Here is a 23,219-nt window from a genome sequence, read left to right as displayed (position 1 = left end):
CAAGCTCACGTAAAAAAAGAAAGGGAGAGAGAGAGAGAGAGAGAGAGAGAGAGAGAGAGAGAGAGAGAGAGGAAAAAGAAAAAAAAACTATTCTAAACTGCTTTAGCGGGTCTCTTCAGTGTAGTTTTGATGCGACAGCATAAACTTTAGACATGTCCATGTAGTAATGTGTAGTCTGTGCAGTGAGTATAGGTATTGTGCTAGTTTAGGAGAGTAAGCTGTTGGGCGAATTGGAACGTGTTCAGAAAAGAAAAAAAAAAGAGGAAAGAATAAGAAACGAGAAATCCGACAGGACGAGCACTCGTCATGGCGTCTTGTACTCGTCACTATTTCGTGCTTGTTTTCTTTCCCCTTTCGTGGGTAACATGCTGCTACCCGGCGGTGCCCCTTCTTTCCGTATGCGTCGTCGCCGTGATGCGCTTACCTAAGAGGTTGTTTCTGTGCGTGAGAACTTTGCTGTAGACGAGCAGGTCCCCCGGGCAGATCTGCATCGGCGGGATCACCACGATCGAACTTCGCCTTCGCGTCTTCTGCGTGTTCTGGTCGCTGCGAGATGGAAGAGAGAGAACAACAACGATATAAGGAACAGCGATTGCGCGCATTTGTTTCGGATACTTTGACAGCGTTATCGAGGACGTGGACAACGAACTTCTGAATAGCTACGCCCTACTCCGCGGTACGGTTTAAAGTGATATATCCACATCATTTCAAACGGCTCCGCTAACTTCGAAGAACATGGTTCAATCGCGTAACGGTGCATCATTGCTATTGAAGTGACATAATTGCAAGTAATCCGAACAACACAGAAGTTCACGGGAAGATGGAGGCTTGAAGAGAAGAGCTTGAAGACAACGCTAAATGATTCAATTAAGTTCTGGATTTTTACGTGCCACAACCACGATATGATCTTGAGGCACGCCGTAGCGGGGGACTCCAGATTAATTTTGACCACCCGGTGTTCTTTAACGTGCCCCCAATAGACGGCACACGGGTGTTCGCTGTTTCTTGCATTTCGCCTCCACCGAAGTGCGGCTGCCTCGGCTGGGGATCTGATCCCGCGCCTTCGGATTTCGGACCACAGCGAGCGAAGACAACCTTTCGACAAGGAGGCTGGTCTTCATCAGGGCAGCAACTGCAAATTTCAAGTAGAGCTATTACTATTTACGCGTTTCTCTAGGCGCTCTGCAGCTTGCGTTGACTGGAGGCTCTCGAACTTGATGTAATGGTTATTTCACTAATGGATGCTGACCAGATTGTGTTGCGTAAGTTTGTACTGTGTAGGCAGACGAGCAGGTCATCTCTCCCTACTCGATTGTCATATACAGTAGCATGGTAGGTGAGTGGTCAGGCAAATATGTCCAGCATCCATTAAATATTGCATTTCCCTCAGTATAGCGGCTACTAATCTACAAAGCGATTTAGACCTTGAGCCACTGATAGTTGATCATCAATTTTGTGTTCTTATATTTCATCGTCTCTCTCAAAATGCGACCTGAGGTATTTCAGAAACCAGAGAGAGAGAGAGAGAGAGAGAGAGAGAGAGAGAGAGAGAGATACGAGAAGAGGCAGGTAGACTAACCAGACGGATCTGCTATCCTGACAGTCTGCTATCCTGCAGGGGAGAGCGGGTATGATGGATTAAGAGAAGAGGGGAGTAGGCGAAGAGAGAGGCAGTTCGATCGCACTGTAGTACGCGTAGGGTGTCTACAATAAGTGACAAATATGCGAAATTCGGTGAGAGTGGCGCGAGTTACATGCCGGGCCGCTTCAGTCGAAACACCAGTCATCAAAGCACTGATAGGATGCGATCATTTGTATGCCCAAACAGTAAAGTTTACGGATAACAATATCGTGCATGAATGGCGGTAGCGAGTCGAGATAGATAGATAGATAGATAGATAGATAGATAGATAGATAGATAGATAGATAGATAGATAGATAGAGAGAGAGAGAGAGAGAGAGAGAGAGAGAGAGAGAGAGAGAGAGAGAGAGAGAGAGAGAGAGAGAGAGAGAGAGAGAGAGAGAGAGAGAGAGAGAGAGAGGAGAGAGGATCACCTGACTTGCGTGCTGTCAAAAGGCACCGTGGAACCGCTACGAACAAGGCGCATTGAGCGGCTAATGATAGCTCCGAAAAAAACACGCGACACGGATCCGAAAAAATATAAGCTATACAGCTGATTACGGAATCGGAGCCCAATTTCGCCTCCGCTTAAATAGCCAGGCTGCGATACAGCCGTTGAAAGCTTAGAAAACAGACACGAGAGATATGCGCAGACGAACGCCATATATTTTCGGAGACAGAATACTGCACGGACTTTACAGACTGACGAGTAATAATACTGATAAAATAAAACAAGTAAAAAAAGAACACTTCCAAAAATGCGTGCTTGAAAAAATCTGAATGCTCCGTACCGCACACGAATGGATAATTACGGTAACAGGGTCTCGCAGTTGCGCACGGTGGTCCATCTTTCATTTGTGTTTTACAGTCTGCCACCGAAAGCAGTTGGTGAGACGCGCGTATTTCAAACGCCGGCGAAATGAATGGTTTAGCGTTCGTTAACAGAAGCTGACGTCAATGGCGCCAACGTGCGGTCGATACGGCGGCGAGGTTGCGATGCTGTCCTGCTCGACGATTCCTTTTATTCGGTGAAGTTTTTCAGGACGTTCTCAAGTTTCTTCTTTCCTTCTTTTCTTCAGGAGTTTGGGCTTGAGGGACTCCGTACAAGACTAATTTAAAGAAGCTGGTGCAAAGAGTAGAGAACGTCTGCAGTGACAGTGGGTTTGTGTTTTGTAGTAATAATCAGGGATCCGTGAAATCACAAGCTGTAGCTCTCATGCGTTACTCACTTCGACACCGATCCCTGCGTGGAAATGTCCTCGCTAGAACTTTCGTAGCCGTCTGTGAGCATCTGGAAAGCAAACAAATGTTGTTGAAACGAAGTTGTTGGAGTATGATTTAAAATCACCACCAACCCCGCGCCCAGACGTAAACGTAAAAGTGAAAAATAAATAAATAAATAAATAAATAAATAAATAAATAAATAAATAAATAAATAAATAAATTGTTAAATAATGTGGACTTTCCTAGTGCAGGTCCAAGCACGGTGGTACAAAGAAGCCTTCAAACACACATGAATAATATAAATAAAAAATAAAAACACACAAATCATTTCGTAGCGTAATAAAACGGATACAAAGATAATGGTTCCTGTCATGAATAACACTCGATATAAAAAAAAGAAAATTGGTTGCTCATGATCATCCGAGCGTGGCTCGAGTAGTGCGTATACACACCTTTGGCGGGACGAGCGCCTGCCTCCTGTGCAGAGCCGAGGCCGGCGGCTCGACGAACTCGTCCTGCTCGTCCTCTTCTTCCTCTGGCTTGGACAGCTTCTTGAACACGATGCTGCTCTCCTGCTCCTGCGCGACAGTGAGGGAGAACGCGTTCGCTCGTTGCCCGCCAGGTCTGGAAAGCTGGTGCCGCGAGATAGACAAACGGGAGCGGGGGTCCGGTTTAACCCCCTGGCATACCTTGAAGGCCTACTCACGCGTGTGTTCGAAATTGAAGAAACATTACCACAGAGATCTTGCGACCTTGAAGGTTAGGGAACAGCTGCGGGGTATTTCAAAGCACTAAAGTTGTCCACCAAATGCCGGCAATGGCGTCATCGACACTATCGCGACACCTCGATGCAGAACAAAATTCGATGACGCCGTGCGGCATTAAAGCTAGATGTGATGACGTTGCTCGTAATGAAGCAAACAAGTCTCTTGCGTGCGTTAGTTCTTCTTGCTTTTGCTTTTCTGCCTGAGCACGCGTGCGGCATCAGCAGTGTTTGCAGGAAGGGCGCGAGTCAGTGTCTCATGACGTTGCGACACGGCCTGTGTATAGTGAAACCGAAGACGAACCGTGGAACCAAGTATTACTGCAAATTATTTAGGGAGCTGTGATGTTTGCCAGTGTTTACGCATTACATGATGTAGTGGGCTTGCATCTTCCTTTAGCGCAACGAAATGGCAAAACGAGAGAACCTGTATCTGAGTGTACAAGCGTTGTTGTGCTTTGCGCTCATCGGTATGCGGCATCCCCTGCCGGGAATTGATCCCGTGACATCGTGCTCCTGGAATAGGCAGAATGAAGATTAAAAATAAAGCTTCATGGTCAAGAGAGAGAGAGAGAGAAAGAAAACGAGATGGGAACTGCATGGAGGTTAGCCAGAAGAGAGAGAGAGAGAGAGAGAGAGAGAAAACGAGATGGGAACTGCATGGAGGTTAGCCAGAAGAGAGAGAGAGAGAGAGAGAGAGAGAGAGCAGATCGAGGTTTGTTACCCCGAACTGACGGTGGAGTTATGCGGGTTAAAATATTAAATCGGAGAGACCCATGACGGTGCCTTTCATAGCCCGTGTGCTGCTTTTCAACGTTAAACACAGTTAACTTCGAATAGTCGCTAGAAATTCATATTGTTTCTTCCAATAACAAATTTCTTTCAAATAGTTTCAGCAGTCGCTCAAGGGGAGCAGTTCTTGCACATCATATATCTTTTAATAGGTTGCCAAGAGACGCAGCTTCCTCTTGACCCTTACGAAGGGAACAGGCTTGAGAGAGAAGAAATGTGCATATACATTAACACTGCGTTTTCTAAGTTGGCCGTGCAGTGCCAGGCTTATCCTTATAACACTGAACACTCGAGTATGTGTTGATTGACGCGCATAAATGAAAAAGAAAACAGGAAGCTTATCAGTCGCGAGCTTGACGAAGAACACGACGCCAAAGGCTGGAACACGACTTTGCCTCAGGTGCAGTGGGAATCAATATGCTTCAGATGTGCGCTTGTTTTATTGCTATAGCAATTATATGGACACTCCAAGCGCATTTCTGCCGTCGCCGTCGCCGTGAGGCTCCGTATAAAGTCCAAGGGCGATAACACCACCGCCGCGCGCCCTACGCTGATGTGCGAGTGAAATATTTAACAGGGATAGGCGGGCTAGTTGGTGGTCGATATTGGAATTATCATGTAACCGCGCAAACAACAAATGACAAAGAAGGAAACACGCAGGACAGGACAGGCGTGTTTCCTTCTTTGTCCTTTGTTGTTTGTGCGGTTACATGATGCATTCCAAAGTGCGAGTGAAAGCGTGCGAGAGGAGACGACGATCGGCGGCTCAAGCTCGCCCGCGCGAAAGGGGCGGAAGCGGAGAGGAAGTGCACCACCTTCCGTGGGGTGCAAGGAACCCAACTTTGGAAGGCATCGGGTTTAAGGGAGAGAAGGGGGGCCGCCAAGTTGTACTCCGGCTGCAACTGCGCATGTGGCGGCTGCGAGCGGTCTCGCCGCCGTATCGCGAAAGCAATCTGCGTTGGGGGCAGAGTCTAGGTGCGTCGGCGGCTCGCAGCCTTGAGCGTGCTGCGTTTTCTCGGCACTCAATTTGCGTTGAAGCGATAGACAGCGCGAATATCACTTCGCTCGCTGCTGCTGTAGCGTTTTCTCATGCCAGCGTTCTGACAGCGAGTGTTCGCGGTCATCGAGTCCGATGTGTTCATGTTTGCTGTGCGCGCTGATCCCATGACTGTTATTTTAGTTAGCAAGCGAGTGTTTAAAGTGCTATTTTTATTTCGTATGGCTGTCTGCTAATTTGCTATCGCAATCGATACCTCGTCTTTTGAGCGAAACTGCGTTATTCCTGCGAACTCTTTTTGTGTCCATGAAATCCCAACGTTGGACATTTTTTTTGCATCCGATGAGCCGCAAGTTTTACTTTCGAAAGCACCCACAGAGCCGGCGTACATGTCCTGTCTCGAGATGTTTCAGCGGCGCTGTAGTTTCAGCTATATGCATTTCATATTCAACGCATGCACGGTGTCTCCTTCGGTAACAATAAGCCTTGAGCGAGTCGCACAAGGCAGCCGCTTCGCGAGATTCCCAGGCGGCCCGATATCACAGCGACGTCGCCGTTTTCACGCATGGTCAACCGTCCGTTTATGCGTGTTCAGTGCCCAGAATCGGAGCACGTCTCGGCTCACTCCATCGCTTTGACGGTGCCCATTTCGAGCCAATTTAAAGGCACGTAGCATATATAAGGAACGATACGCGGCACGATAGCAATAACAAAAAAAATTATAATAATAAGAAAGAAACGAAACGAAAGTTGATAGGGAAGCAAGTCACCCCCGTATAACCCGATGTCGGAGAGCGCGCGCTTCGACGTTATGCACGTTGCCATGCGTATGCGCCGATTCGGCCGAGGCAGCGCTGTTCGGAGAATGTTTGTGCGTCGTTCGGCTCGCTGATCTTGCAGCGGATTTCGTTACGCGTCGCCGCCGCCGACGAAGACTCGAGGCGCGCGTCGGCGCTGACGGTCGCGCTGCCTGGTTGATATGATCCGCTGCGCAGAGTGCTCAGCGTGCCTGCGCTGTCGGTGAATACCGCGCAGTATTGTGGGGTACATACATGTGGGGTATTGTGTGCTGTCTCAGCGGCTACATAGCTTTACCCGCCGCGGTATAGCCCAATGGATACGGCGTTGCGCTGCTGAGCATGAGGTCGCGGGTTCGGTCCCGCGGTCGCGACGGCCGCATTCCGGTGCGGCAGGAGTGCGAAGACGCTCGTGTGCCGCGCATTTGGGTGCACGTTAAAGAACCCCAGGTGGCCAAAATTCATCCCCCACTTCGGCGTGTCATCAGACACTGGTTCTGGCACGTCTTACTCTACTACTGAGCAAGAGGCAGTGGTTTCGCTTCCCGGCCACGGCTATCGCAAGAAGGCCCCTCCACTGGAAGACATACGTGTATGTCTAATGATTACAGGCGATCAAAGTTCACGCGGAGCCTTCAGCGATGACATTCACATTGGCCATATAGATACGAAGTTTTGAGAACGCTTCAGCGTACACCACGTGGTATTTTAAGAACGTATTTAATCATCGTTTTTTTTCTTATAAAACTTTAGTTACGAGTCTAGAGAAGTGTCGTGCTCTTTTTCTTGGTCTGTGCAGGTGTGTTCGTGCGCTGGTTATTTACGATGCAACCATACCACCTCGCAAAGCTTACCGTTCTACGACTTAATAGAGAGCTTTAGCTTGACCGGAAAGCAGCCCCGTGGGCGTACCTTAGGCGCCGAAATCTAATCACACCTACCTGATTGTTCAATATGAGCGAGCTGACAAGAATGTCGGATTCACGAAAGCGTCAGCACGTAAGAACGACTCGCGGTTGAGTTTGGTGTCCATGCGCTGGTCAATCGAGACCCGTAAATATATAAAAGCGCCCTAATGTCACGACAATACGTGCGGACAAGGCTCGTGGGTCGGGCACCACATCTTCCAGGATGCTGCACGCATTGCAGAGCCGGAGCTCACGTGTCGCGCGCAGTGCCGAACAATTTCGCTTGTATACGGAATCGCAAACATGATAGCGGACATGCGAGAACGGCGAGTCCGTACGGCATTGTGATCGCGTAATGCTCTATATATGCGACGGCGTCGCCGTCTCGTCCATCTTCCGAACCGAAGGCGGATATATATAGATCGCATAAGTGTGGGCCCGTTCTCAATGGGACGTGCAAATAGCCAATCTGGGCGCACGGAGAAATGCGTTTATTGACTTATTCGTGGCGTTGGGATGACAAAGCAAGCAGGCAGAGGTATAATCACAGAGTGGTATAGTACTCAGATCCCGCCGCGTAACGCATAGCGTGGGAACGTACGTAATCAACGGAGCATAATCATAGCAGCTAACACGAGTCGCTCTTTCGTGCAGCTTTATCGTGCTGTACTTGCGAAGAGGAAAAGAAGCGCCCGTCTTCGCTGATTGCAGTGCAAACGCAATCTGCTGCGTCTGACGTGTATGTGTAAGCTTGTGTGTACGCGGGTGTCCCGTAGTGCTCCGACATCGAGACGAATGCCAGCCGGGGCCGACGTAGGGACTGCGTAATAAGCGTTCGTGACCTTACTGCATGCCAAGGGGCTCTCCATTTTGCATTTGGGGCGCGCTCGTGTGTTTGGCTTGCGAGGACGAGTGGCTTCCCCCTCGACATAAAAGCATGGCACGTGTTCCTCTTGAACTCGTAGCACCTCAGAGAGGGCCACTCTTCTTTAGTTCTTGCATATTTTCTGGCTTACCAAGTTTGTCCTCGCAGTAAGAGTACTAGCTGCGCTATAGGATTTACTAATGCCAGCTTGGCTTAATGTTCATCTTGAGGTCCCTTCAACACTGGGGATTAGTCTCGTCTCTGCCTGGGAGGCTTACATCACTCCATTATGATCATAGTGATACTCGTAATCGTTAAAGACGCACCACAGGCCACTTGCCCCACCGATATTACAATCCACAACGACGACTTAACGCGTCGGTAGCTTTTCGTCACACTATTTCGTTTCTGCACAGGGCAAAGAAAAGTCGGCGGGTCCCCCATTCAGCACTTGCCAGCATTCTTTCGTTTGTCGTTTCGAAACTAGGGTTTTTAAAGGGAGCACCATTACTGTTATCTTGAAAGAAGTTATTCCAAGCCCTCCCCTCCCGTACACTTTAATCAGCTCTCTCTGTCTGGAACGGCTGTCAGAGCTGAAGGGGTAATGGCGCACATTTGTATACACAAATACGCCCGGCAGGCGGTTTCCTCTTTCGATTCGAGTAACAGGCGGAAAGCGAAGCCGATTGCGTATCGATTGTCCGAGCACGCACCCGCACCACTCTACCGCCATACTCCACTTACTCGCCCGCGCAATCGCACGCTTTCTCGGCGTTCTCCAACCACTGCAGCTGGCTGCCTGCCTTGTATGCTCTTTTAGAGGGTTGTTCCAGCGTTCGCAACGGAAGCTGCTGTTTCCGGCGGCAATCACCGCTTTGCATTGACGAAAGAGAGATGCAAAGAAATAGCCTTGCGGGGACACCACACCCTTTCTGTACGGTCCAGAAATCTTGCCTGTCGTTAGCGAAAACAAATAACAAAATAACACAAAGAGAAACATGAGAAAAGAAATTAAAAGAAAAAGAGAGAAAGAAAACAACGAGCTGATGCGGCGAATGCTGCCGCTGCTGTGGCATTGGGTATTCGGCGTTTCGGCCGTACCCCTCACCCCGTCTTTTTTTTTTTTTTTTTTTGCACGCTTAGGAGAACGGGAAACATTAGCTCTCAATAGAATCTGAGTGGGACTCCCACGCTGCGCAGAGCATTTTTAGTATGACATTAGCCGGGAGAGCCATTTGGTTTGCACGAATAAAAGTTTGCTTCGTTCAAGGCTTCGTATTAAGGAAAGAAAAAAAAAGTGTTGAAAATAAAAGGGTATGGTCTGATAGAGCTTGCCGCGGACACGTTTAGTCAGCCCAACACCAACGCTCCACATCCTCTCACCCATTTAAGGTTGCCACAGCATAGGATGTGTGAACCGCACTTTTCGTTTGGCTTGTTGGTTCTCAAGAATCACAAAGACAAGGACGCAAGAAGAAGGCGACAAAGCAGGGCGCTATGTCGTGTAGCCTTCTTTCCCGTGTCCTCGTCCGTAAAGGCTGACTGAGCGTCGTGAACAACACGCTGGGCGAGGCCGCGATAGGAGCCAGAGAATGGCAGCTCAGAGAAAAAAGGCAAGCGAGAGAGGCTAGCAAATGCCACGAGCTGGCGCTGCTCCTGTTTGGGACAGCTTCGAACCGACGTCTTATATATACGCCACGTTCTTTTCTTCCTTCCTGCAGCCTTACGTCGCGCAACAGCTGTTAATCAGGGCAAACTAGTTTGCCAAAAGGCCTGCAAAACCCTTCTCTTCAGGCCTGGCAGGTGCTGACGTAAGCGTGCCACGTCAGCGTCGTGGAACGCTGGACAAGCCGAGTTTGCTTTCATTACTCGGAGCGCGTCGCGGGATTACTCTCTCGCAGGTGACACCTTCGCGGCAATCACCCTTCGAGGTCTGGAAAAGAAGAAACGATCAGCGGAAGACAAATTTTATGTTCTGTTCGTAGTGCGTTGTAGGCGCTGAACGCCTCATATCTATAGTGTCACTTATGGCTTCGTTCCCATACTTTTGCTTTTCTTTTCTATATCTCAAGGAATAGCGACGAAAAAATGCGTTTCTTCCTTGTCATCCGCTTGGTGGCAAGAATACCCGTCCTGTACTTCGTCCGGTTAAAACAATGCAGTACTAAATAGTCTCTAGCTGGTATTCCAGAGCTCCAGAGGTGCTGGTATTAGCAGGGACTGTGTCATACGCGACTGTGTCACCAAACGGTGGCCTTGGAGATCGGGCTGTGCGCATGCTGTTTCGGACAGAGCGATGAAATAACCATGCTACATAGATTGTTGAACACACACACACACACACACACACACACACACACACACACACACGCACACGCACACGCACACGCACGCACACACACACACACACACGCACACACACACACACTAAACACTAAACACAACATTAAAGTTGCAATTTTCGTAAGTGTGCACCTTCGTTTCTCAACTACCTATGCACCGGACCTACAGAACTTCTCATTGAATTATATATATATATATATATATATATATATATATATATATATATATATATATATATATATATATATATATATATATATATATATATATATATGTATATATCCGCGTGTTGATAAAATTGCATAAACAAGCCTGGAGTGCGGCCTGATCCTGGTGACCAGAACCGGTAATGCACTCCCTCACCAGAGCAGGATTGGCCACCCTATTGCAGTACTAACCTCCTATATGAATAAAGCGGCTGCGAAGCAACTGACCACGGCGGCGGTCAGACCTGTGACACAGCAGAGGGTGCTAAGAATCTCTGGATCCATACAGGCCGCCATTGGAATCTGAAACTGGCACCGCTTAATGCTAGAACGTTATCTAGTGAGGCGAGTCTAGCAGTGCTCTTGAAGGAATTAGCGGGGATTAAATGGGATATAATAGGGCTCAGTGATGTGAGGAGAACAAATGAAGCATATACAGTGCTAAAAATCAGGCACGCCTTGTGCTACTGGGGCTTAGTGGAGAGACGAGAACTAGGAGTCGGATCCCTGATCAATAAGGATATAGCTGGTAACATAGAGGAACTCTATAGCATTAACGAGAGGGCTGCAGGTCTTGTTGTGAAGCCTAATAAGAGGTACAAATTGAAGGTCCAGGAAGGAAATGAAATGATGATGAATGATGAGGAAATGATGACCAGGAAGTCGAAAGCTTATATGACGACGTGGAATCGGCAATGGGTGAAGTCAAAACAAAATACATTATACTGACGGGCGACATCGATGCCAGGGTAGGCAAGAAGCAGGCTGGAGACAAGTCAGTGGGGGAATATGGCATATACTCTAGGAATAGCAGGGGAGAGTTATTAGTAGAGTTTGCAGAACACAATAATATGCGGATAATGAAAACCTTCTTCCGCAAGCGGGTTAACCCAAAGTTAGAGGAGCCCGAATGGTGAGACTAGAAATGAGACCATATACTCTGCGCTAACCCTGGCATCATACAATATGCGGACGTGCTCGGCAAGGTGCGCTGCAGTGACCATAGGATGGCAAGATCTCGAATTAGCCTGGACTTGAGGAGGGAACGGAAGAAACTGCCACATAAGAAGCCGATCAATGAGTTAGCGGTAAGAGGGAAAATAGAGGAATTCCGGATCAAGCTACAGAACAGGTATTCGGCCTTAATTCAGGAAGAAGACCTTAGTGTTGAAGCAATGAACGACAATCTTATGGGCAATTTAGAAGTGTGCAATAGAAGTCGGTGGTAACTTCGTTAGACAAGATACCGGTAAGCTATCGCAGGAGACGAAAGATCTGATTAAGAAACGCCAATGTATGAAAGCCTCTAATTCTACAGCTAGAACTGGCAGAACTTTCGAAGTTAATCAACAAGCGTAAGACAGCTGACATAAGTAGGTAGGATATGGGTAGAATTGAGCATGCTCTCAGGAACGGAGCAAGCCTAAAAGCAGTCAAGAAGAAACTAGGAATAGCAAGGAATCAGATGTATGCGTTAAGAGACAAAGCTGGCAATGTCTTTTTTTTTTATTTATTGCCTTTTTGTACTACTATATCAAACAACAAATGACATTTGAGAAAACAAAATAAATTAGCAAGGTTTCAGCACCAAGTGTCAGCTTTACAGGGCTGGTTATTTTAGAATTCATTGAGCGCGGTCAAGGGTTCCACCCTTGACAGCCACGCAGGTACACAATCTTGTGCTTTCTGAATTTCTACAAATCTCGGCATACATTCTCGAAAAAGCATTCGTACAGACCGAGCATCCGGATCGCAATTATACCCCGCCATACGGGCAATGCCATTACTAATACGGATAAGATAGTTCAAGTGGCTGAGGTGTTCTATAGATATTTTTACAGTACCAGTGGCACCCACGACGATAATGGAAGAGGGAATAGTCTAGAGGAATTAGAAATCCTACAAGTAACGCCGGAAGAAGTAAAGAAAGCCTTGGGAGCTATGCAAAGGGGGAAGGCAGCTGGGGACGATCAGGTAACAGCAGATTTGTTGAAGGATGGTGGGCAGATTGTTCTAGAAAAACTGGCCACCCTGTATACGCGATGCCTCATGACCTCGAGCGTACTGGAATCTTGGAAGAACGCTAACATAATCTTAATCCATAAGAAAGGGGACGCCAAAGACCTGAAAAATTACAGACCGATCAGCTTACTGTCCGTTGCCTACAAAGTATTCACTAAGGTAATCGCAAATAGAATCAGGAACCCCTTAGGTTTCTGTCAACCAAAGGACCAGGCAGGATTTCGTAAAGGCTACTCAACAATAGACCATATTCACACTATCAATCATGCGATAGAGAAATGTCTGGAATATAACCAACCCTTACATGTAGCTTTCATTGATTACGAGAAAGCGTTTGATTCAGTTGAAACCTCAGCAGTCATGGAGGCATTAAGGAATCAGGGTGTAGACGAGCCGTATGTAAAAATACTGAAATATATCTACAGCAGCTCTACAGCCACCGTAGTCCTCCATAAAGAAAGCAACAAAATCCCAATAAAGAAAGGCCTCAAGCAGGGAGATACGATCTCTCCAAGGCTATTCACAGCATGTTTACAGGAGGTATTCAGAGACTTGGATTGGGGAAAATTGTGGATAAGAGTTAATGGAGAATACTTTAGTAACTTGCGATTCGCTGATGATATTGCCTTGCTTAGTAACTCAGGGGACCAATTGAAATGCATGCTCACAGACCTGGAGAGGCAAAGCAGAAGGGTGGGTCTAAAAATGAATCTGCAGAAAACTAAGGTAATGTTTAACAGTCTCGGAAGAGAACAGCAGTTTACGATAGGTAGCGAGACACTGGAAGTGGTAAGGGAATACATCTACTTAGGACAGGTAGTGACCACCGATCCGGGTCATGAGACTGAAATAACCAGAAGAATAAGAATGGGCTGGGGTGCGTTTGGCAGGCATTCTCAAATCATGAACAGCAGGTTGCCACTATCCCTCAAGAGAAAACTGTATAACAGCTGTGTCTTACCAGCACTCACCTACGGGGCAGAAATCTGGAGGCTTACGAAAAGGGTTCTACTTAAATTGAGGACGACGCAACGAGCTATGGGAAGAAGAATGATGGGTGTAACTTTAAGGGATAAGAAGAGAGCAGATTGGGTGAGGGAACAAACGCGAGTTAATGACATCTTAGTTGAAATTAAGAAAAAGAAATGGGCATGGGCAGGGCATGTAACGAGGAGGGAAGATAACCGATGGTCATTAAGGGTTACGGACCGGATTCCAAGAGAAGGGAAGCATAGCAGGGGGTGGCAGAAAGTTAGATGGACGGATGAGATTAAGAAGTTTGCAGGGACAACATGACCACAATTAGCACATGACCGGGGTAGTTGGAGAAGTATGGGAGAGGCCTTTGCCCTGCAGTGGGCGTAGCAAGGATGATGATGATGATGATGATATGTACAGGGTTTCCCAGCTGAATTGGACCAAGGTTTTGAAAAAGAAAAAAAACTTATGCGTTCTTTAGAACAGAAATCGCGTGGATGTTGTTAGCGTTTATCAAAACTTACAGTACCATTTTTCGTTCGTCTATTTTGTGAGTAATTAACCGACATAAGCTAATTAACATTTTAAATATAACTTTAAATGTTCAGGCGTCAATCGGAAAGTTGTGGAGCTTCAAAAATATTGCCCAACCCAGGTACTTCCAACGAGATAGACTTAGCGTGGCCGTTTTTATTCGGGCAAAACGAAAGCCACGGAGTTTAAAAAATACCACGTCATAGCGCGCTCTGTGCGCCCGAATGCGCCGCGATTATAGCGCTCTCATGAGTGATTTGTAAAAACATCGCCAGCGTCGCGCCTTCCCTTCACTTACGAGAAAGGGCTTCAACCTTTGCTCGGCTCTGACATTACCGGCAGCGGCTGGCGACGGCGCTCCGAAAAAGCGCTTCGTCAGCAGCCGCTCGCGCCTGTCGCCGAAGAACGCGCCGTGATCAGCCGTTTATTCCGATATGACGAGAAGAGCAATTCTTTTTGCAGTGTTAGAGTCATTGAGGAATACAAAAAGATACACACAAAACATGCATCATACATCTGGAACCTGTGCGAGAGAGAGCATCATTTGTTACAACGCCGCTTTTCTTCCAAGCTGTGCCAGCGGCTAGATGCATGTGAGCTCGATTGTCTATTACTGTCGTGCCGCGCAACCGTTTCGAAGAATTTGTTTGCAATGCCTAAAGCATGTCGTACTCAAGCGAGCAGAAGGCGAACATGGCTTTAGCCTTGGGAGCGGCACGGGGCGACAAGAGGAAAGCTGCCAAGGTATATCGAAATTGGCAATGTGGGGGAATACCTAGCGCGAACGCAATTATTAGGAGTATACTTGACGCTGAAAGAAACAGGTAGCTTCAAGAAGACGCGGCACAGAAAGGGGACCATCAGTGAAGAGGCTGAAGGAGACATTTTGTCTTTCATGACTGCAAACCCTGATTTCAGCGTGCGTGATGTGAGTGGTGAGGTCGGCATCTCAAAGTCAATGTCAAGAGTTCTTAGGAAGGCTGAAAGCCTCGGTGGAGGGGTGTTTTTGTTAATTCACTCTTCTCGTAAGTCATTTATGCTAGATCTTGATACCTACGATGTTGAATCAATTTGGTGCTCAGTCACCCTACCTGATAACTCCTCATACGCTGTTGGATCATTCTACAGACCACCGAACTCAAATTTAAAACCGTTGCAATCTTTGTTTGACATCGTTTCGGAGGCATCCCGGCAGCCTATTTTGCTTGCGGGTGATTTTAACTTACCCGACTTGGAATGGCTAGAAGGTGATTGTGTATGCAAAGTTGACAGCCGTATTAACTTAGAAATAAAAAAAAAAAACATTGTAAACACCTTCGGACTATTACAGTATGTCAGTGCTCCAACTCGGAATAGTAACATTCTGGACCTTTTGTTCTGCAGCTCACCTACCCTTATTAGCTCGGTTTATATAATACCAGGAATAAGTGACCATCACGCTGTCATTGCAAACATTAAAACATATATTGACCGATCAACGTCACCCACATCAAGGAGAGTTTTTTTTTTGAAAAAGGTGATTATCCTAGTATCTCCCAGGAGCTCCTCGATTACTTGCCGGTTTTTGAATGTCTTGCTGAGGATGGACGACATCCATGATTTATGGCGGGTATTTAAAGATAAACTGCTTGAGCTTACGGACAAGTATGTTCCAAGCATAGACTCCACCAGACTCAAAAAACGTAAGAAACCCTGGGTGAATTCACGTTTTCTCAGAATAATTAAAAAAAGAAAGAGAGCATTTAATAGATACAAAAAAACTAAAAGTATGAATCACATAAAAAAATTATCTGAAGTAACACAGGAGTATAAGTTTGCTATAAAAAATACGAAGGAAGAGTACTTTAATACACTCAACGACAGAATGAAAACTAATCCTAAACATTTTTGGAGGTTTTTAAAAGGATGCGGATCAGATTTTGTAGGAATAAATGAAATTGTTTGTAATCAACAAATAATTACAGACGATACTGAAAAGGCAACGTGTTTGAATATATATTTTCAATCTGTCTTCCTACCTAGATGCAATCATAGCTCTCCACCACATGCAAGCAGACTTCCTTTAATGGAACAAGTTGAATTAAGCGTTAGAGGCATCGAGGCACTCCTAAAGGTCATAGGTGAAACCAAAGCAAACGGTCCAGACGGTATATCTCCACGTATACTAAAGCGGTGTGCTACACCTATCTCGATGTACCTTTATTTATTCTATGTGAAATCGCTATCCACAGGACTCTTACCTAATGATTGGAAAACCGCTCAAGTTGTACCTATTCATAAAGGGGGTTCGAAAAGAGATGTCGCGAATTACAGGCCTATCTCACTAACATCCATCTCGTGCAAAATCATTGAGCATACTATATATACCGAGATAATGCGTCATATAACAAATAATAGTATACTAATCAAAGAACAACACGGGTTTCGGAAAGGTCTATCTTGCACAACACAATTGATTGAATTTTATCATGAATTGGCACTCGATGTTGACGAGGGAGGACAAACAGATAGTGTCTTTTTAGACTTTCGTAAGGCATTCGACACAGTGTCACATCCACTTCTTCTTATTAAACTTAAAATGTTAAATATTCACTCAAGCGTACTCGCTTGGATTGAAAATTATCTGTCTCAGCGCCGACAATGTGTTGTTTTGTACGGCAAAAGCTCGGCATACGCTGATGTGACGTCAGGAGTCCCACAGGGCTCAGTCTTAGAGCCACTTCTGTTTTTACTTTATATAAATGATATTTCTGTTGGTATTTCTTCATGTATATGGTTGTTTGCCGACGATTGTGTTGTTTATAGGAAAATTAAAAGTGAACAAGATGCTGCCATGTTACAATCTGACTTAGAATGTATTAATACTTGGTGTTCCACGTGGAAGATGAATTTGAATTTTAAAAAAGTGTGCTGATGTATGTTTTACAAGAAAGAAGAAACGAATTGTAAGTCTTTACCAGATAAATAATACCCTGATAAAAGCGAACCTATATACAAGTATCTAGGTGTGACGCTATCATCCGACAGCTCATGGTCTGCTCATGTGGATGACGTCATTGTAAAAGCTGGTAGGGCACCCAATTTTATTCAGAGGAACTGGAAATGTTCACAGCCGAACCTAAAGAAAACTGCTTACTTAACATGTGTTAGACTAATTTTGGAATACGCCTGTGCCGTCTGGGACCCCGCGCAAAAAAACTTGATTGATAAGCTGGAAAGAATTAAAAACAGAGCTGCTAGGTTCGTCCTGGGGCGGTATGGGCGGAGAGAAAGTTGTACTGAAATGAAACTTGAATTGAATTGGGAACTGCTTTCCTCTCGGCGGAAAAAGTTGAGACTGAAGTTTTTATACCTCATATTTAATAATAAGACTGGAATTAGCAGTAAAAGCTACTTGAAAGAACCACATTATATTTCTAGGCGTAATGACCATTCACTTAAAATCCGCGAGTACCGTGCCAGGACGTACTTGCTTGCGGTTTCTTTTTTGTCAAAACTATTGTGGAGTGGAATCAGCTGTGTGAAGAGCAAGTGTGCTGTACGAATGAAGATTTGTTTTTTCCCTCCTGTAACCCCCCTGCTATAACGCCTTCGGGCAATGCGGGGTAATTCTTGAATAAAGAATAAAGAAAAATGCATCCGTATCACCTCCAACTGCATCAAAAAAGCTGCAAGAAAGAGACTTTCAATGGGGGCTTGATTTCTAAATTGGATCCTTGTGAACACTGACGAAATACCGGATTGCGTTGACAAAGTGCTCTGGACATATGGGGCAACCTTCTCCCGAAATTCTCAAGTCAACATCCATAATGCGCATTACTTGAACGATATGAACCGGCATTGGGTGGCGCAGACCAGACACCAGTACCAATGGTCATTCAGTGTGTAGTGCGGTATCTTTGACGAAAGAATAATTGGCCCCATGTTTTTTTACCACATGCTCACTGCTCAGCGGTACGTGAACGACATCTTGGAAGGCCCAGTCAAAGATTTTTGCTGCGATCTTCCTCTTGCGTTTTTAAAGCGAACTTGGTATCAGCACGACGGTGCACCAGCTCACAGTAGCAGCCTTGCCCGAGCCTGGCTTGACGAAGCCTTCAAACGCCAGTGGGCGGGCGGCATGGACCATTGGCATGGCCTGCAAGGTCACCGGACTTGGCACCTCTGGAGTTCTTGTGGCGACATGTGAATGACCGAGTGTACCGCAAATCCACAACTACACTAAAAGCGCTAAAGGCAGAGATTGCTCAGGCCTGCAGCGAGATACCGTCTTGCATCATCAAAAAAGCTACATCGTACGTGGTGAAAAGGTGCCTATACTGCATTATGGCAGAGGGCGACTTGTTTGAACACATTCTTAGACAGACAACACAGCGAATAAATCTCTACAACCGTTATCCATGAAAAGAGCCATCTGTGTGAAACTTTTGTAGGACGTGGAAAAGGCACGTAAGTAAACATGAAATTACAAATTCTCTGCCGACATGGAATGGACCGGAAGCTAAAAAGCAATCTTCCGTGTCCGTTTACAGTTCTTCCTTTTGTGACAACCAGCGTAATTCACACGACGTTATCAAGCTTGTTATAATTCGTGTTTGCTTGTTGGGGTCTTGCTCCCAAATTCGAACTCACTAGCTTGTCATTTTTCTTCCATGCATTCTGCTAGCGTGAGAGTGCAATTATCGCCGCAGCAACGGGAGCCGCACTGTATTTCAACTTCCACCCGAACCCACTGGCGTTTATCTCAGAACCAAGTACAAGGGGAAGCTCTGTCGTGGTAGCACGAAAGGCGCGAAGCGAGCGATGCTTTTTACAAAGCACGGTTGAGAGCGCTGTAATCGTGGCGCATTTAAAGGCGCATTCGGGCGCACGGAGCGCGCTGTGACGTGGTATTTTCTAACTCCGCGGGCTTTCGTTTTTCCCGAATAAAAACGGCCACGCTAAGTCTATCTCGTTGGAAGTGCCTGGGTCGGGCAACATTTGTGGAGCTCCACAACTTTCCTATTGACGCCTGAACATTTCAAGCTATATATAAAAAGATAATTTATCTCGGCTAATTACTCAAGACAAGACGAGCAAAAGAATGGTACTGTAAGTTTAAATAAACGCTAACAACATCCACGCGATTTCTGCTCTGAACGCATAGCTTTGTTCAAAATGTTGGTCCAAGTTAGGTGGGACACCCTGTATATATATATGAATCAACATCTTTTTATTTAAAAGGGAAGTAGAGAAAACGCCGCCGGAAGTGGAGAAGAATTCTGTGTGTTTTGAATGACGCTTCTACAGTTATCGGTCGAGCCGCCTGACGTAGCCACTATGATGTGCTTATGTGCGTGTTTTACTAACCTTCGGCAGTGGCCGCAGTACGCCTACAACCGCAGCATCCTGCGCTCTACGCGGTTGAACGGGACTGGCGGCCACGCATCGTTGCGCAACTTCCGAAATAACAATACGAGTCGGTTTTGGCACTTGGTAGAGCAGTAAACGAGGGATCCAAAAGAATTGTGATTGTCCCGCAAATATATTTTCCTATAATTCTTCCAGAGCTAATTAAAAAAGAACACTACTATGGTCGGATACAGCTTAAGCCTGCAGTGAAGCCCCGCCCAAGCCCTCATAACCGCCAGCCACTGTTGCTCCGCGAGGCTGCAGTTAATTCGTACTTCAAACTTTTACTGTTACCCAAATAAGGCGGTAACCACAAAAACAAAGTTATTAGCGCGTTATTTTAAAGGTTTACCTTGCCTATTATAGTGCAATGGTCAAAGCCTAAATCGTTATTGAACTGAAATAAAAGGCTTGCTTCGCTGCAACTATTGTCAAGTTTCCCTTCAGTTGGCAGTGAAGTTTCATGAGTAAAACGGGTTCAGCAGTGAAATGAACTGTACCGCAGACTTTTGAAGAGTGAAATGCTCAGACTCCATACACTTTGTGCGTGTCTGCTGCACACGTCATTGCTTCCGCTTGTGAAAAGACTCTTCAAGAACAGCAGGCGCTCCGGAGGTATCAAGTACGACGCCATTTCGAAAAGGCCGCATGAGGACGAGTTTGTTTGCTTCTGTGATTGGCTGGTAGTGTAACACAACCCTTCGCGGTCCGTGTGCCTTGGCTGCCAACTGCTGTTTCTTTTAAGTTGTATTCTACTGTAGTAACCTTTATTTTACCCTTTCGCTTGTTTACTTGTCCTTGGCAGTGTTCTTCCTGCTCCACATTCCTGCGCGAGTCCATTTCACGTGGTTCCTTGTTCGCCAAGTAAAGGAGAGGCGTATCTCACAGATGAAACTGTGAGATACACCTCATTTCAATTCTCTTTTGTGGGTTTACGCTTCTTTATGGCGAATGGTGGGCGTTATTCACATTCGTACTACTAAAGATGCGCGCCCGCCTCCTCATTTGCAAAGAAAGGATTCCCCCCCCCCCCCCCCCCCGAAGAAAGAATCCTGGATACGTGCCTGCTGGGCAGTGGTAAGTGACACCCACCCTGGTGATTTAGTGTCTAAGGCGTTGCGCTACTAAGCCCGAGGGGGTGGGATCGAATCCCAGCTGCGGCGGCCGCATTTCGATGGGGGTGAAATGGAAAAAACGCCCGTTTACCGTGCATTGGGTGCACGTTAAAGAACCGCAGGTGGTCAAAATTAATCCGGCCTCCCTCACTGCGGCGTGCTTCATAATCGAATCGAGCTTTTGGCACGTAATATGCCAGACTTTAATATTATTTTTCTTCTCAGGAGGTAACGCTCGTTTAAAAAAAAGTCACGCCAATTGATTTTGTGAACGAGTTCGCTTTCAATAAGCTTCAGACAAGAACTAGTCATAGCACTTCCACGGGAATCTGAATTAAATAATGTAACGTAACTAATTTGTAACGCGTCGAATCAATTTTCACTGGTGATCAAATAGGAAGCAATAATTGTGATCGAAACCATAGGCCCAACTAAGCACATCGGTGTACTACCCGTACTTTCCATTCATGCAGCGCGAAGACAAGAACGTTTCTCCCTGCGCATTGAATCGCCATAGTGGAAGCTCTTGCACTCGCTGAAAGGTGAGGTTTTCGTCCGCTAACATTGCGGTAAACGTCCGTGAATGAGGCAGTGGGGTGCTTTCTGTAAGCAGCGGTAGTGAGTGAAAAACAGTGATAGTTGACAGATGCCTCTTGGCGTTTGCACCGACTGACCTTTTTTCATATCTTCGTTTATTTTCTCTTTGTCTCTTCTACCCAGAGGCTATCTCCCGCTAATGCATCTAGCCTTCGCACCCAGCCCTCACAACAGTAACATCGAAACAACAAAATAGTCATCGAAGTTGTGCGCTTCTTTCTTTCTCGCAACACTCACTGACTAGGGACGTTTCGCGAGTTCCTAGGCATTGCACCGTTTTAGCGAGATCGTGTCAAGTTCCTGTTTGCAATTGGATCACGTCTTTGACAGTGATGAACGAGTCATGTGTCGGCACAGCGAACACACGCGGAAGGCGGCGCAGTCACTCAGCAACTGGAAAAAAGTTGGCAAACGGTCTGTAGAAGCGAACACGCACAAGCGCGCTAACAGAAGCCGAACACTGCGGGATCCTCCGTGTCACTAACTCTCAAACAGGAACACCCCACGAGAGGTCGCGCGTGATGTTTTTTGGCAGAACCATGCTGAGGTATGACGGGACGGTGTACGTGGTTGGCTTAACGCGGCCATGGGGTTCGTTATACACGATCGATGCCAAACTCAATTGCGATTCCAGCCGTGCGCGCTCGCAGTTCTTATTCGAGAGCGCGCCAAGGGCGTGGGAAAAGGAGGGAGGGAGGGAGGGAGTGGGGGGGTTACGTATATGTAACTGCTCGAGAGTTTTGATCTAGAATTTAGAAATTCCAAGGCGCTGCCTAAGAGCAGCGGAAAAGAAAAGAAAGAAAGAAAGAAAAGAAAGAAAGAAAGAAAAGAAAGAAAGAAAGAAAGAAAGAAAGAAAGAAAAGCAAGCGGATAGCTCACAAGGCGTTCTATTTTTTTTTTGCGAAGTTACCTGCCATTCTTTAAAATTTCTCCTATAAATCATGCTTAACGCAAACAGGGAGCAAAGCAGGCCTGCTTTTCATGCTTTAGCAACATATGTTGTGACTGATTTGACGGGAAAACACTTAAATGGGAAGGTCTTGGAAGGTCTCTTTAAAACTCTTTCGTGCTGCCTTTGGTGCAGACTCGGTGGAAAGGAAATATACAGTCTTTGTCAAAAGGAAGGCCATCAGGAGCATCAGCGTTGCCGAGTTCAGGCGGCGTCCTGCCAGAAAGCACTGCCGTGTGACGAAGATGGTTCGCCTCGCTCTCCACAGCATTTGGACAATGCCGACGCACCCGGAGCCATTCTATAGGTATAGGAGTCACAGGAAGTGACGGGCGAAGGGGCTTAATTTCTTTTAACAAAGGCTCTACGTGTATCCGAAGCTCACACAGCAACAGCAGTGTCGTTATGAGAGCAGTAGTCGTGGTGGTGGGGGGTGCTCCACCCGAGAGTCTTTTTCGGTGTCATAAATACATGCCACATCAGTCTATGAGCCCAGTCTTCCGAAGAAATGTGAGAAGAATTCGCGACATTTCCTTGCACAGAATTTGCGTACTTCCAGGAATACTGTCCTACAAGTTAGTGAAGGAACCCAATTCATCTCGTGCCATCCGGAAGCCTCCTCTGTTCAAAACAGAAGCGTTCGCAGAACCAGATGATGTGCTCTATGTATATCGCCCTCTTCTTTGCACTGAGTGCAAGATGGAGAAGCGGCACGGCTGACCTTAAAATACAGGCGTGTACGATCGGTACTCTGTGCACATAGGGCGGTGGCTTCCGTGCGGCTCCATCCTTTTACAACACAGCGCTGATGCGGTTGAAATAATGTTTCTAGCGGACAGAGCTTTTAAGGAAGCTCTGAGTGCTGTAAGCTCGCTTAAGCGTCTCCCGAAGATACTAAAATCCCTTCCAGATTTGCCTTGTAGCGCAAATCTCCCAATGTGCTTATCAGCTGGGATGTGCCACAACGTAGTCTTTAACGAATGAGAATGAAGTAATGAGAAAAGAGCCAACGCTCGCTCTTACCTCCGTCTGAAGGTTGGGTGACGGCAGGCTGAGGTAGGCTGCTTTGCCGTCACGGCAAGCTCCAAGCCCTGCGTGAGAAAAAGAAAAGGAAAGG

General features: G+C 46.5%; 1 protein-coding gene and 1 long non-coding RNA gene across 3 annotated transcripts in view; one reads left to right on the top strand and one right to left on the bottom strand.

Moving 5' to 3' along the window:
- The window catches only part of LOC126521341 (uncharacterized), a 328,627-nt gene that overhangs the window by 37,205 nt on the left and 268,203 nt on the right, over window positions 1-23,219 (bottom strand). For both annotated transcript variants that reach the window (XM_050170016.3, XM_055065924.2), the window contains exons 6-9: window positions 23,126-23,193; window positions 3,298-3,423; window positions 2,851-2,912; window positions 425-546 (exon numbers count right to left, since the gene is read on the bottom strand). In XM_050170016.3, the coding sequence (XP_050025973.1) occupies window positions 425-546; window positions 2,851-2,912; window positions 3,298-3,423; window positions 23,126-23,193 (378 nt within the window). The remainder of the gene's footprint in view (window positions 1-424; window positions 547-2,850; window positions 2,913-3,297; window positions 3,424-23,125; window positions 23,194-23,219) is intronic.
- Window positions 1-23,219, top strand: part of LOC140218939 (uncharacterized) — a 288,927-nt gene that overhangs the window by 2,804 nt on the left and 262,904 nt on the right. The window lies entirely within an intron of this gene.

Source organism: Dermacentor andersoni, chromosome 6 (genome assembly GCF_023375885.2).
Source record: "Dermacentor andersoni chromosome 6, qqDerAnde1_hic_scaffold, whole genome shotgun sequence".
Lineage (NCBI taxonomy): Eukaryota > Metazoa > Arthropoda > Arachnida > Ixodida > Ixodidae > Dermacentor > Dermacentor andersoni.
Note: the sequence above shows the minus strand (reverse complement) of the source record. Positions and strands in the feature narration are given on the sequence as shown.